This window comes from Zonotrichia albicollis, chromosome 27 (genome assembly GCF_047830755.1).
Source record: "Zonotrichia albicollis isolate bZonAlb1 chromosome 27, bZonAlb1.hap1, whole genome shotgun sequence".
NCBI classification, from domain to species: domain Eukaryota; kingdom Metazoa; phylum Chordata; class Aves; order Passeriformes; family Passerellidae; genus Zonotrichia; species Zonotrichia albicollis.
The window spans coordinates 668,051-682,436 of NC_133845.1; the positions used below are offsets into that span (position 1 = coordinate 668,051).

Below are 14,386 nucleotides of genomic sequence, written 5' to 3' on the forward strand. Positions count from 1 at the left end.
ATATAAACCACCATTGACTTCAATTTATATTAATACACTGTGCAGTGAACTGAGGTGGCTGATTCACAATCCTCATCAGATTTCAGTGCGCCGGGTAAATCAGCTCCCTTGGTTCACTGTAGTTTAATTATAAGCAAATTGCAAGTGAATTAAGATAAATCGAATTAGAACCACTCTAATACTGAGCCAAAACGCCCACCGAGGAGTCTGTGGAAGTTTAACTGCTCCCCTTCGAGAGGTGACTTGGGACACATTGGCCAGGCCCTCAGTGAGGCTGGGCTGCGAGGAGCTGGCTCCGAGGGGCTGCTGTGGGCAGGGGGAGCAGGGGAGAGTGGCCACTGACCCCTGGCTGTCCCCTGGGCCTGGCCCTGTGACCACTGGACCTTGGGATGGCCACTGGACCTCGGGATGGCCACTGGACCTGGGGATGGCCACTGGACCTTGGGATGGCCACCAGACCTGGGGATGGCCACTCTCAGGCCGGGGAGCAGAGCCAGAGCCACGAAAGGGAGGGAGGTTGAAAGCCGGGGAGAGGAGGAGCTGGAGCAGACTGCTGCGGCACAAATTGGAAGCTGGGGTGGCTCTTTCTTCTTCTCCTTCTTTCTTCCCTCCCAGGGAAGTGTCATTTGTACAAATTGCCCGTCCGTGCCAGCTTGGGAGAGACCTCACAAGGGAAACCTGGAGCCTTCCCCGCTTTTCATGTGAGCGGATGCCCCTTTTATTTCTGAGCAAGGAGTAAGTGCAGAAGAAAGGAGCTCCTGTCAGCCTCCGGGAGACAAATTGCTTCCTGCAGCCCGAGGTGCCTCCGCTGTAACAACCGGAGGTGAGCCGAGCTGCCCCAGCCTCTCCCCTCTCCCCAGCTCCCGCTTTTGAACCGAGCCCCGGATCAGTAACCAGGGCTGCCTTTCCCTTTCATCTGGCCAGGATGATTTGGGGGCCGCAGCTCGGGCGCAGGAGCGGCGCTGCCGGGATGCAGCGACCCCGTGCCCGGGTTAAGGACAGCGGCCCTGGGTGGCATCCACAACTGCCCTGGGTGGCATCCACAACTGCCCTGGCTGGCACCCACAACTGCCCTGGGTGGCATCCACAATTGCCCTGGGCAGCATCCACTATTGCCCTGGGTGGCATCCACAATTGCCCTGGGCAGCATCCACAACTGCCCTGGGCGCTGCTCCCGTGGTCTCATCCCCCTGGCCTCTCCTCAGAGGCAGGTGGGCAGCAGGGCACTGCGAGCCATCAAGTTATTAAAACAGCGGAGGCAACAAAGCGGCGCGGCTTCCCCGCTGCTCTGACATTTCCGAGGGTGAAAGGTAAAAACGCGCTCTATAAAGCCCAGCCCGGGTTTGCGGCCGCTGCCTGAGCTCTCGGAGCAGCTAATTAAACGGGAGGGGCAAAGCCGCAGAGAAACTCCAGCCAGCAAATCAAAGCGCAGGCTGGCAGGGAGCTGGGCTGTGGGAAGGACACCCCTTTTCTCCTTTGAACCTCCTTTTTGGGGGAAAAGGGGGAGCGGGGCTTGGCATCACCGAGCTGCTCCATCCACAGCCCCTAATTATCCCCAAACTCACAGCGCCGGGGCCGGGAGCCAAACTACAGGGAAAAAGGGCTGTGGTGGCAGAGCTGCAGGGGCAAGTGGAGCATTCCTGCAGGCCAGCACAGCTCTGCTGGGTCCTGCTCCCCTTGGCTGTGTTGGGTTCTGCCCTGCTTGGTTCTGCTCCTCTTGGTTCTGCTGGGTTCTGCCCCTCTCGGCTCTGTGCTCTGTGACCCCGGGGGATGGAGGGAGTGCCCCCCATGCCTGTGGGGTCGGCACAGTGACATCCCCGTGTCCCATTGATCTGTGAGCTGCCCGCCAGCCCCCACCGCTAATGGCCTCATTAGGTAGGGAAAAGGGTGGCCAAAGTCAATTTATGATATGGAAAAGTGAAAAACCAGCAAAATCAATAATTCTGCAGGGTCAGGGGAGGCTGGCGGGGACCCAGGGGTGAGTTCAGGTAACCAATGAGTTTAACTCACGCAGGAGTTAAAATTCCTGTTCCCAGCACTGGGCCTTGTGCTCCATCCTTGCTCTGGGAAGAGAGGAACCCGCTAAAAGTGGCTCAGCAGTGTCCCTGTCAAAGACATCCTGCAGCCGTGGCAGGGCTCCAGAGCTGAGCCAGACGGGTTTGGATGAGTCAGGAGGTGCGAGTGATCCGTGGCAGGAGTGATGGAGGGTTTCCTGTTCTGGAGATTCGGGGAGGGATTTGTTCTTTTGAAGCCTGCTGGAGTTCACGCAGGAGTTAATCTGGAGCAGCCAAATGTACCGGGCTGTGCACAGAGGGATCCCAAAGGTTCCCTCTGATCCATGATCCAAAACCACGAGCCCCCTGTGACAAGGGCTGCTGTAAAGCCTCTTGCCAAATATCTCTGTTCGGTGGTAATTCCTATTACAGCTGATTTCTACCATGTGGCTGCACACCCCGTGGTCTACAGGAGCTCTGGAGCACTGGCAGAGAGCGAAAAATGAGAGTTTGGAAAAATAACTAGCACAGTGAATGTGGTTTTTTGAGCTTTCCTCGTCAAATTATGGCCACAAGAGGAATCAGAGGATGCCCTCCATGCCCACCCTGGCTCACAGCCACCCATCCATCCTCCCTCCCACCCAGCCTGGGCTGCAAGGCACACACACCCCTCAGTTCCATCTTCTCTGACTCTCGCTGTTGTTTTCCCCCAGTATAAATTTTGCATTTCTAGCCTGCTTGTCATATTTCCTACCGGATTGGGTGTTTAATTAAAATCATAATTAAAATTGATCTCCTCATTAGCATGCACCTGCTCTGCTGCTCGCGTCCTGGCATTTAATTATACGCTGAAGATGTCAAGTCTGACAGGCGAGAACGAGACCCCGGCCAGTAACCCCTGACAGGACTTCCCAGCGACAGCATCTGGGTGCTGGAGCCCATCTGTTGGAATGGCCTCGGTGCTGGACAGAGGACGTGGGCACTGCTGGGGCTGGGGGCTGGCAGCCCCCGGGGTCAGGGGGGTGTGCACCCAGCAGCCTGCACACCCACTCATGGGATTCCTGCACACCCACCTGGAGATTCCTGCCCACCCACCCTGGGGATTCCTGCACCCAGCAGCCTGCACACCCATCCTGAAGGTTCCTGCACACCCACCCTGGGGATTCCTGCACACCCACCCTGGAGGTTCCTGCACACCCACCCTGGAGATTCCTGAGAGTTTCCCCAGCTGGTGCAGAGCTCTCTGGACTCGCTGGGCTCTCACCAGCACCAGTATGGGGTCCCAGCCAAGCCTGCTCTCTTCTGGAGAGGCCCAGCAGCCAGGGTTGCTCTCCTTTCTGGGGAAAGCAAAGCTCCCCCCACCTTGCCTTGGGGTGGCCATTAAGGGAATTATCCGAGTTCTTTCTGGTTCTGAAAGTGCATCTGCTCTTTTCCCTGTGTGCCAGGCAATAAGGCTGCCAAAAGGCGTTTTTGGGGCTGGTATCTGTGAGTTTTATTCCCCTGCACTTTGAAGTCTCTCCCTGATGGATGTGGGTTCAGTGGGATCTGTGGAGCAATGAAAGCTGACATGGAACGTACCCTCCGAATTTAGGGCTCTCCCTGTGGCTCCCTGGGGACCCAGCGTGTTTGGGACCCAGGAGCTGCCTCTCCTCCTGCTCTCGGTGTGGGATGGGGCCTGGGCAGCGCTCAGCAGTGTCCCCAAAGCCTTTCCACCCCTTGGGCAGTGCTCAGCAGTGTCCCCAAAGCCTTTCCACTGTGGAAACCCCGGCTCAGCCCCCCGAGTGCTGCAGGGGATGCTGCTTTTCAGCACTGTGTTTCCCGTGAAGAGCACAGAGGAGAAGCCCTTTAAATGCCCTCCTGTACATCTGGCTCTGGTTCCTGCCCCACCAGGGGCGGCTGGTGGCACACAGCAACGCTCCACCCGTGCCAGGGACAGGCTGGGGGCACATCCCCTCCAGGTGGAGCTGCCCTTACCTTTTTATGGCTCCTTTTACAGCCAAGGCCATCAAACGCCACCTACAGAGACCTTTATGGCTGGAGAAGCTGGAGCTGAGGCTGGAGGTTTATTGCGGCTGGGCTTTGGGAATGCTCTGAGTGCCAAGGGGGGAATGCTGTGGCTGCTGTGGGCACGTGGGGACAGAGTCACCTCTGCAGGAGCAACCTTTACACGCGGCTGAGAGCGAGGCAGAAACGTTCCTAGCTGGGAAAAGGGATTCTTGGCAGTAACAACCACTGCAATGGAAACCCAGAGCTACCAAACCCCAGCAAACCTGGCCCAGAGCTACCAAACCCCTCCAAAGCTGGCCCAGGTCTACCAAACCTGGCCCAGGGCTACCAAACCTGGCCCTGAGCTACCAAACCTCACCCAGAGCTCCCAAACCCCTCCAAACCTGGCCCCAAGCTACCAAACCTGGCCCAGAACTACCAAACCCCTCCAAACCCAGCAGCAGCCGCCGTCTGACCACTTCTCACAAAGACAGCCCGGCCCTTTTGGCATAAATAAGGCACTTGAACGTTATGAAGAGGAATACACCAGCGTTAATAGCCTGACAGCAGCACAGCATCCCATTGGGAACATTATTTATGAGCTGTAGCAGTGCCAGCCCTGCTGCAGGAAGGAGATGCGGGAAGAGCATTCTGTGGGACAGAGCAGGGTCAGTGGGACCAGCACAGGGCTGGGGACACAGCTCCAGCCCAGCAGGGCAGCCCTGTCCTGCCAGGCCCTGGGGTGCTGCATCTGGGCACATTCTCCACGGCTCTAATGAGATTTTGCATGAGCAATAACTCATCAGCCTGGAGTACAGGCCAGGCAGAGCTGAAGTGTGGGCACTTGCCAGGCCGTGCTGGGAGCAGGGCATGGCACAGGGAGCAGCTGGACACCCTCGTGCTGCCCTTGGAATGGGCCCTGGGGAGAAATGGAGCCCAAAGAAACATTTGTCATTTGAGCTGTAATTACACAATTACGTAAATGCATGATATTAGTAGTCAAGAGCCTGGAGTTTTCACTAAAGAGTCCCTTAAGTAAATAAACGATTTCAAGCGATTACATTATTGGGATGAGATTTTTTTAAAAATAAAATTACGAGGATTGTGCAGGATGACACTAGAAAGCAAGAGGGAAAAGCAAACCCAGTCCCAGCCAGTGGCTGCCAGGGCAGCAGGTGAGGGACACATCAGGCTCTGCGGTGGTGGCTCATGCTTGGACTGCTGCTCCCTTCTCTAATCCACGAAGGCAGTGTGGATTAGAGGAGTGGAAAGACAATTCAATTTAATTTTAAGAGATACCACTGCGGAGAAGGCACATGAGGATGGCAGTTGCAATGGAAGTACAGAATATAAATAAATATATGTGTAAAAACAAACAAAAGCCCATCAAAACAAGCAAGAACCAAATCAAATCTCTGCATTACACTCAGTAATTAAATATTTATCAGAGCAGAGGAAGTAAAATCCATTTACTGCTTTGGGCCAGTTACAATCTTCCTTTTAAAAATCCTTTGCAATTAGTTCATTCCTCCCTGAGAGATGAGAACACTGGAGCAGTCTCCAGGTCCATCCTGAACAAACTGTGGAACATTTTCTCTCCTGGTTTGTGGGTGTGCGCAAAGGGAGGGTTCCAGGGAACTCTGAGCAGCTCAGGCCTTGCTGCTGCCTGTCCTGAGTGCAGGGTTACTGTGGGCCCTGCAGGTGGGAGGGTGTTTGCCATTAATGCTGCTGGGGTCACCATCAGCATGGCTCCCTGCATTTCCTTTATCCTTGGGTGAGATAAGCTGGGTCTAAACACGACAGACTGATCCAAGCTCCTTCCAGTCAGGTTTTGGGGCCAGGTCTGCCTCAGCTGCCCGTGTGATGCCATCTGGTTCAGGGTTCCTGAGCTAGGACATGCTCTGCTCCTGTCCCTGGCATTGCCCATCCCCTGAGGACCCGAGCTGCAGGATGTGCCAGTGCCCAGGCCCTGAGTCTGCCAGGGGTCCAAGCAGCACAGGTGATGGTTACAAGGGGCACAAGGTGCTGCTGCACCAGAACTGGGGGCCCAGGGGGATCCTCCCGTCCCCTCCGTCCTGCACAAGCCAGGACGCGAAGTGCGGCTGTGGAATCTCACATTTGAGATAATTGCATTAAGGTAATTGCCACTGCAGCATTATTTCCCATTGCTGGGAGAGGCTGAGAGCAGGCTGAGTGCATTGTGTCTGCGTTAGCAGATTAATAATTACAGCCCTTCGGAGCAGCGCTGCCGCGTGTGGATTCACAGCTGCCGCATCATTACCCGCCACACTTGAGGACACCCTATAGGAGCACAACGCCGCTCTGCACAGTGGGCCTGCTCTGCTGCTGGGTCCTGCCTCTGCCACGCTTTCATCAGACTCACAGCTTGGAGGAAATAGGAAACATTTACAACCTGGAGCCAGCCAGCTCTGGAGCCGCGTGGAGCTGTCGGGGACTCTCTGGCGAATGCCTTGGGAAGGAAATGTTCAGTTCCTGGGAGGAAAACTTCATCCTTCCCCACACAGCCTGGTCCTGGGGAGGCTCTGGGTGCATGTGGGACTTGTGTGAGCCCACAGCACTCCCCGTGGTGACGGAGATCTGTGGAGATCTCCCCTCACTGCAGAGCCACTCTGCAGCAGCTCTGTTTGCCGCAAAACAATTTAGGAGAGGGAGCAGAAGGCTCCTGTGGCCTGTTGGAAAAGATGAATAATTTAGGGAAGCTGGATGAAATTAGGGAGCAGAATAACTCAGCCTCACTAGGAGGACAACACACAATCTCTAACAATGCCATAGCATGAGGGAACAGCAGGTCTGTGTCCCACCTGGCAGAGCTCATCCCCACCTGAACAGTGCGCCATGGAACCAGGCAAACTGGGAAGAGAACACGGATAGTTCACAGAGGGAACTGCTCTGTTCATGTTTAGAGCAAACTGAAAAATAAAAGCATTAATTGTGTACAGAAAATTAGATTGATAAACTGATTTCAATTTTCATAGTCTGGGGTGTCAGAGGGTAAAGAGTTCACCTGAAAGCAAAGAATTCTGTCCTCCCTACTGGTGTCTCCTTCACATATTGATCAATGTCTGTATGAAGCAAGCATCTCATTTAGGACACAAACAATATTGTATTTCTTCTGTACCTTGAGGGATTTCACAGGGAACTTTAGCACAGAGCAAGTGCCAGTGACTCAGAGGTGACACAGTGAGGACAGCACACCAGGGAGAGGACATGGGTTATTTTGGGAGGTCAGTGGGTGTGAGGATGGATCTGCACATCCATCCATCCATCCATCCATCCATCCATCCATCCATCCATCCATCCATCATCCATCCGTCCAATTATCCATTCTTCATCCATCCATCCATCCATCCATCCATCCATCCATCCATCCACCCATCCCATAGGGGAGGAGCACGGGTCAGGAAGGACCCTGGCCCCAGCGTCCCCAGGGTTCTGTCCCCAGCAGGGATCTGTCCCCAGCAGCTCAGGCAGGCAGTGCAGCACCACGAGCACGGTGATCCCACACTCTGGCAAGCTGGGGAAGCAGCTGCTGGGCGGGTGGGGGTGCTGAGCTCTGCCAGGGGTGCTGAGCTCTCCCAGGGGTGCTGAGCTCCCCGTGGCCGCCCCACCCCACCCAGCAGCAGCTCCACTCCGACTCCTCTGCCCCCAGAGGGACTGGATCAAGCTGTAAGCTGGATAAGTCCTTGTTGGAGCACGAGGTGCCCGAACAGCCTCCTGGATTGACCTCTGCACCTTGGCAATGATATTCCAATCTCTGTACAACACCCAGCGGAGTACCAGGGCTGAACACCTCCAACCACTGCGGCAGGGAAGGAGGCTGACAGCTACATCTGTAATACCCAGCAGAGCACAGGAGCTCCTTCCTCTCGCTCTCCTCTTGCCCATTTTTACATATGCAATTACAGCACCGAGCGTTATTTGGATTTGCCTCCGCAGCTGCCGCTGTCCTGCCGCGTGCTCCAGCCAAATTACATTTCAGAGATGGCATTTCCACTCCCAGCAGCACAGCAGCCCGGCTCCCCTGGTAAGGGCGAGGAGAGGGACGCGATGGCTCCAGCATTTTCTCCCCCACACAAGCAGGGTTTGTTCCTCTGCCGGCTGCCTGTGCCCTGCGGCTTCGTGGGGAGCTGGCCGGGACAGATCGCTCCCAGCTGGAGAGCCGGGTCAGCGGGAGCTGCCAAATAATGGGAGCTAATCTGCCTGTTGAATTTATTAATTCCCATTTACACTTCTCTATCTCCCTCCCTGTCCATCAAGGCTGATTACACCAAGCTCACCACCCCAGCAGCGATGCCCTCTAACCACTGCTGCACCATCACCAGATCCGTATCAGCTTTTCCACAGCATTAGGCTAATGGTTGGATTCAATGGTCTTAAAGGTCTTTTCAGACCTAAACGATTCAAAGATTTTAGAAATTATCATCTTTAGCAGAGCAGCCTGCCATCAAGGCACCTGTAGCGAGGGCTTTGCCGTGCTCATCACCGCGCTACCTTTCCCTGCAGCCACACTAATTGCTAACCCTGGGCAGGAAAAATGTATTTTCCTTACTGTCAAAATGACAACCTCTAAACAAATCCTAAATCCTGTTCTGTGCTTCCAGCAGTGTTTTATCTTTCCGCTGCTGTTCTCTTGAGATTTATGCCTCATGATCTGGAGGAACCTGCAGCATCCATCCCTACCTGTTTCTTGTCTATTTAAGTGGCAAGGGCTTGTCAAGGCACGGAAGTTTCATTGATTTACTGTAAGATGTGGGATCAGGCTGCTGCAGTGAATCGCTGGCTGTGCTCCCACTCACAGGAGCTCCTCTTGGGCTGGCAGAGCCCAGGCAGGCACCGGAGGAGAGAGGGATTCGAGATGGAGGGGTCTGTGATTGTGCCTCATCTGAATCTGCAGAGCTGACCCTTGGAGGGGAACGGGGCCTGTCCTTGTCCTGTGACACATCCCTCTGGAGCACAGGGACTGGGGGATAAGCTGTGTTTGTTTGTTTTTACAGCCCGCTGCCACGTTCAGGTGCACGGGCCCCATTAAAGGAGGAGCAGCCTGTAAATCGCTGCTGCACTGAAGGGTTATGTGTCCCTGGCTGCTGCATTTCATCCTGCACAATCAGGGAAGGGATTTGTCCTGGCGCTGTGGAGAGTGAGAATGGAACCACGTCCCTCCTGCTCCTTCCAGGCTGGAAAAGGGCGAATAGAACCATGTCCCTTCTTGCTCCTTCCAGCCTGGAAAAGGGAGAATAGAACCATGTCCCTTCTTGCTCCTTCCAGCCTGGAAAAGGGAGAATAGAACCATGTCCCTTCTTGCTCCTTCCAGCCTGGAAAAGGCCACTTTGGCCCTGGGAGCTCAACCCTTCCCAGAGCTGCCATGAAGCTCCAGCTCCCCATGGTTGGGGAGCACCAGAATGTGCTGGAGATGGAGCCCGTGCACAGGCAGTGCTGGAGATGGGTGTGCTGGAGATGGAGCCCATCCTGCACAGGCAGTGCTGGAGATGGACGTACTGGAGATGGAGCCCATCCTGCACAGGCAGTGCTGGAGATGGGTGTGCTGGAGATGGAGCCCATCCTGCACAGGCAGTACCAAGGCTCCCTGTCTCATCTCCGAGCACGGAAGGGGTCAGGAATCCTGAGAACTTGTGCCAGTAACAAATGATTGATGCTGTTATTCTCCAGGGTGTGTTAGAGTGAAGATTTATCACAGTCCTGAAAAGGCAAAAGATGTGACAGGAGAGCTCCTGCCTGCTGGAAAAAGGAGACATTTAAACCCTGAAGTGCTCATGCAAGATGGATTTGATATTGCTGTGCCTTGGACTATCAGAACTGTGCCCCCCTCATCCCTTCCCTTTCCCCATGGCATCTTCCTTTGGGTGAGGGATGCTCGAGGATCTACGGCTGCTCCCAACCCTTCTCAGTATCTGAAGTGCTGGAAGAAAATTACCCTGAGGTCCTCCAAGGAGAAATTTAAGCAGCAACTTGATCCTCTTTCTGTCAAACTTCCTGGGAAAACTCTGCTGTAGTTCAACAGGAGATAGATAAAGCGCATTATTGTCACCATTACACATAAACACGGCCAATTTCGTAAAATTCATCTGCGCCGAGTCCCGTGCCCGTGCAGGGAATGAATCAGGTTAGCAGCTACAGCCCTGGGCTCCCAGCAATCCTCCCGCCTCAAAAACATAAACAGAAAATTGGAAGGGAAATGTCATCTCAGTGAGTTCATTCTGAATCACATGTTTGATGAAAGACTCTTTACAAACCCTTAAACTGCCTAAAGCCATTCACCTGAAAAAAAACGTAACATTCCTCACAGGAAAAGAACAATTAGCAATACAATTAGTTTTCTAAGAGGCAGCGATAAATAATTGAATTTTTTCTTTGACGGGGAGGGACGGCCCTGATAGTTCTCAGCTCCTGTATTGACAGCAGAGGAAACGGCCCATGAAACCGCTCGTTTGCGGGGAATTTTGATCTATCAATTGCGAGCGGGGAGAACAAGAGAAGCATGAAAGAGCAGCTCGGCTGTCAGCCGGCAGCTGCAGCCTGGCTGGGCTGCGGCAGGGGCAGCGCGGTCCAGGAGCGCGTGCAGAGGCTGCGCACATCTGGACTCTGCTCTGCACAGCTGGATGGCGCGGGCGGGATGAACGGGCTCCAGTGGTAGCCAAGCTACCGAGCTGGAAGCAGCCCCGGGCCAGCACAGGCTGATCCCAGCCCGGGAGCGGTCACACAGCGCTCGGGCTGGGGATTGCAGCGGCAGGGAGGGACAGATCCATCTCTGCCGCGGGAGAAATGAGCCGGGAGCAGCAGCGCCGTGCTCAGTTATGAATTTGTGATCGATCCCCCGTTGCCATTGATTCCCTGCTCGCCCCAATGAGCTGATTAAGGCAAGCACAGCTGGTGCCTCTCGGCCCTGGCTCTGGCCTGGCACTGCCAGGGTGCCCAGTTGGGCACGAGTCACCGTGGGGCTCCCTGGGCATGCGTGGGTGCCGGCCTCAGGTTTGGGTGCCAGCCTCAGGTTTGGGTACAGTCTCAGGTTTAGGTGCAGCCTCAGGTTTAGGTGCCAGCCTCAGGTTTAGGTACAGTCTCAGGTTTAGGTTTAGCCTACACGAGTATCAGGGCTCTTCTGCCCCTCTCTCCCACCAAACTCGTGTTTCCTCTGGCAGCACATTCCAAGCAGGACCCAGTCCTCTCAGACCTCAGGAGGGCACACACATGGAGAAAGGCCAATCTTTTCAGCATCTCTTAAGCTTGGGACCTTCTCCTCCCCTTTGTTAGTGCCTTTGTACCTGCTCTCTCCTCCGCTTTTCCTCGGCTCCCATCCTTCCCCACTCCTTCCAAAGAGAGTGAAAAATTCGCCTTTTGCCCCCTTAACTGCTTCCCTGTGAAATTAGAACTCCCGTTGGCTGACCCTGCTGTGGCTGAATCTCAGCCTTTTCTCCATCAAATCCTTCTTGCAGAATTTATTGGGTGGTGCAGCATTACCCTCATAAAAAGGCAATAACTGGCCCTGTTTGCATTACACTCCATAATGGCTGTAACCTCGTGGCATTCTCCTGGAGCCGCCTCAGGAACAAAGGGGCAGAAAAGAAGGCTCCCAGAAATCTTTGGGATAATTACACTGCGGGAGTGCTGGGATCTTTAAAATCACTTTAAATCAAAGGAAACCCGGATTTTAAATCTGAGGTTAACAGCACTCGGGACACTTGCAGAACTCCTGAGCCTCAGCAGCTTGCAGCATCCCCTTGGAATGCTGTGAGAACCATCCCTTGGAATGCTGTGAGCACCATCCCTTGGAATGCTGTCAGCAGCACCCCTTGAAATCCTGTCAGCACCATCCCTTGGAACGCTGTGAGCACCATCCCTGGAATGCTGTCAGCCCCCTCGGAGGGGCTGTGGGGACAGGCAGCACTTCGGGGACCTGGGGATGCTGCAGGTGATCATGGGGGCTCCCGGCTGGTGCCAAATGTGCCGCAGTTTTTGTTCCCTGCTCCAAGAGCCCAGGACAAGAGAGTTATTCTGGATCACGGTGGGATTGATTGCTCACAGGATGACCAGGAGAAGCTCCCTATCTGTTTGTCCAGAGCGGGTCTGCAGCTCCTGATCCCATCCATGTCCCCAGGGCTGGCGTGGGCACCGCCACCACCTCCCCTGTCCCCAGGGACACTCCAGCAGCGCTGCAATCACAGCTCAGGCTGTCCAGCTCTGCTAACACTGCTGTTTGCCCGACCCGCAGCCTTTTATTGCTCGTTCAACGGCCCCTTCTAAACATTATGGCTCACTTAGAGTTGAGGAAGGCGGCACTTCGGAAATGCGGAGTTTGCTGTATCAGCCAGGATGTGCATTACCTGTCCCTCACTTCTTTACTGGCTAAAGAGGTTTTATCCTCTCCGTAGAGTTAAGTTATAAAGCGGAGGTGTAAAGTCACAGCAGAGTAAAACTGGGATAAGGATAAGGGAGAGCAGGCAGATTTTGGGCCCTGCCAGACTGAGCTGCTGTGAGCTCTCAGCCTGCTGTGAGCTCTCAGCCCCTTCCTGCAGGTGCCACAAGGAGCAGGGCACACCCAGAGGGTGACAGAGGGGACAGGGCTGTGCCAACCCCCTGCTCACCTCAGTGCCATGAGGCACTGCTCAGCATCTCAACACCTCAGCGCTCCCAGGTGAAGCCAGCCCTGCCAACCAAAGGCTGGGTGAGAGCAGCCAGCAGCAAACCCAGAACAAGGACTGGATTTCTCCCCTGCAGCCCCAGGGCAGGGCTCCCGTCCTGTAATTCACTGACTGGGATGTGGAAATGAAAACAAAGAGAGCATGAACACAACAGCTCGAGCGAGGCCGGTAATTGAAAACTCCTGACGCTAAACAGAAATGAAAATGTTAATGGCAAACACCCAGAGCAAATGTGTTCCATATGCAGAGCATTGCCATAGGCTGACAAATACAAATGCTGCCGTGGCCAGGGGGGGAGCAGAGGCACAGAGGAGGAAGGGCTGAGCTCCCTGTCCAGCAAGGAGCAGCACCTGCACTCCCAGAGCTCCCCTTCCTGTTCTCACCTGCACTCCCAGAGCTCCCTTCCCACCCTCACCTGCACTTCCAGAGCTCCCCTTTCCATCCTCACCTGCACTCCCCGTGCTTGGGAAGAGGCTGGAGCACGGGCAGGAGCCCTGACCCCCAGCCCTGTCCAGGGGGAAATGCCATCGGGAGCCCCATCCATCAGCACGGGCACGGGAATGAGTGCCATAAATCCATCCTGTAAGAGCTCCGGCAGGAACACGAGGTGCAGGGTAACGACTTAAGAATAATACACAGAAAGCCAGCAAGAACTCGGAATGCCTGGTGGAAGCCCAGGGGAAATTAGCCTAATGCTCGGCAAATGTTGGAGAGCGAGGGGATTACTCTTCCCCCGGGTCCTCTGCTGCCGCAGAGAGAGTTTACAGCACTTTGTCATCTGTGGCTGGGGCTCCTGATGGCTCCGGGGCTTTCCATAGCCAGTGGTTCCTCCCTGCATCCATCTCGGCTGTCACAGACACAAGATTGGTGCTTAGGGCACCGACCCGGGGCCTGACAAACCTGGCCTGGCTTCAAACCCGGCTCCTGGGCAGCCCTGCCATAAACCCACAGTGAAACCTGGCCCATGCACCTGCTCACAGCCCCCAGACCCAGCCCTGGGGCTCACCTCCTTTCTGGAGATGCAGGTAAAGCTTTGTGGAACTCCTGGCAGCTTTCCTTTCTTCCCCATTTCTTGCCGGGCGTGCAGCCTGCCTCCCAAGCAGGCAACGTTCACACTCCTTGGGTTTCACCACAAGCATTCCTCCCAGCTCCATCTGTGAGCCTTAATTAGTGAATTTACTGACAGAAACTTTATTAATGCAGCATTTAGCTCTGCTGGCAGCGCCGTGCGCCCTTCAGAGCCTCCTGTGCAGAGAAGCACCAGCTCCCAGGGCCCTGGGGGGGTTTCCTGCCCTTATTTCCTTGCTGGGGCCCAGGAGCCCCCAGCCTGCGCTGCTGCCCTCCCCTCAGTGCCCGTTTGCAGGGACAGTGGGACACAGGGCTCTGCAGGGACACGCTGGGAGCAGCAAAGGGGAGCCTCACAACACCCTGGCACCCTCTCCATGCCCACTGGCAGCGAAGCAGAGCCCAGGTGCCCAGCTCTGTGCTGTGCCCACCCCCAGCCCCCTGCCCATGTGCCAGGCACACCCAGAGACCCCATCCTGCAGGACAGACCCCACCAGCTGCTCCCACAGGGGCACCAGCCAGGATTCCTGACACATCTTCCCTCTCCTTTCCATTTCCTTCCTCCTTCTGGTTTGTTTTTTTTTCTTTTCTCAAAGACATTAACCAGATACAAAAAGTTAAATGTGAAGTCGAAACAATAAGGCATGGAAATAGCAGAAATAACTT

The 14,386-nt window shown here is 55.0% G+C and overlaps 1 protein-coding gene across 8 annotated transcripts in view; it reads right to left on the bottom strand.

Moving 5' to 3' along the window:
• The window catches only part of CADM1 (cell adhesion molecule 1), a 194,693-nt gene extending 180,877 nt beyond the window's left edge, over positions 1-13,816 (bottom strand). For all 8 annotated transcript variants that reach the window (XM_074559576.1, XM_074559574.1, XM_074559572.1 and 5 more), the window contains exon 1: positions 13,662-13,816. In XM_074559576.1, the coding sequence (XP_074415677.1) occupies positions 13,662-13,809 (148 nt within the window). In that variant the 5' untranslated portion in view covers positions 13,810-13,816. The remainder of the gene's footprint in view (positions 1-13,661) is intronic.
• Positions 13,817-14,386: the final 570 nt, after the last annotated feature.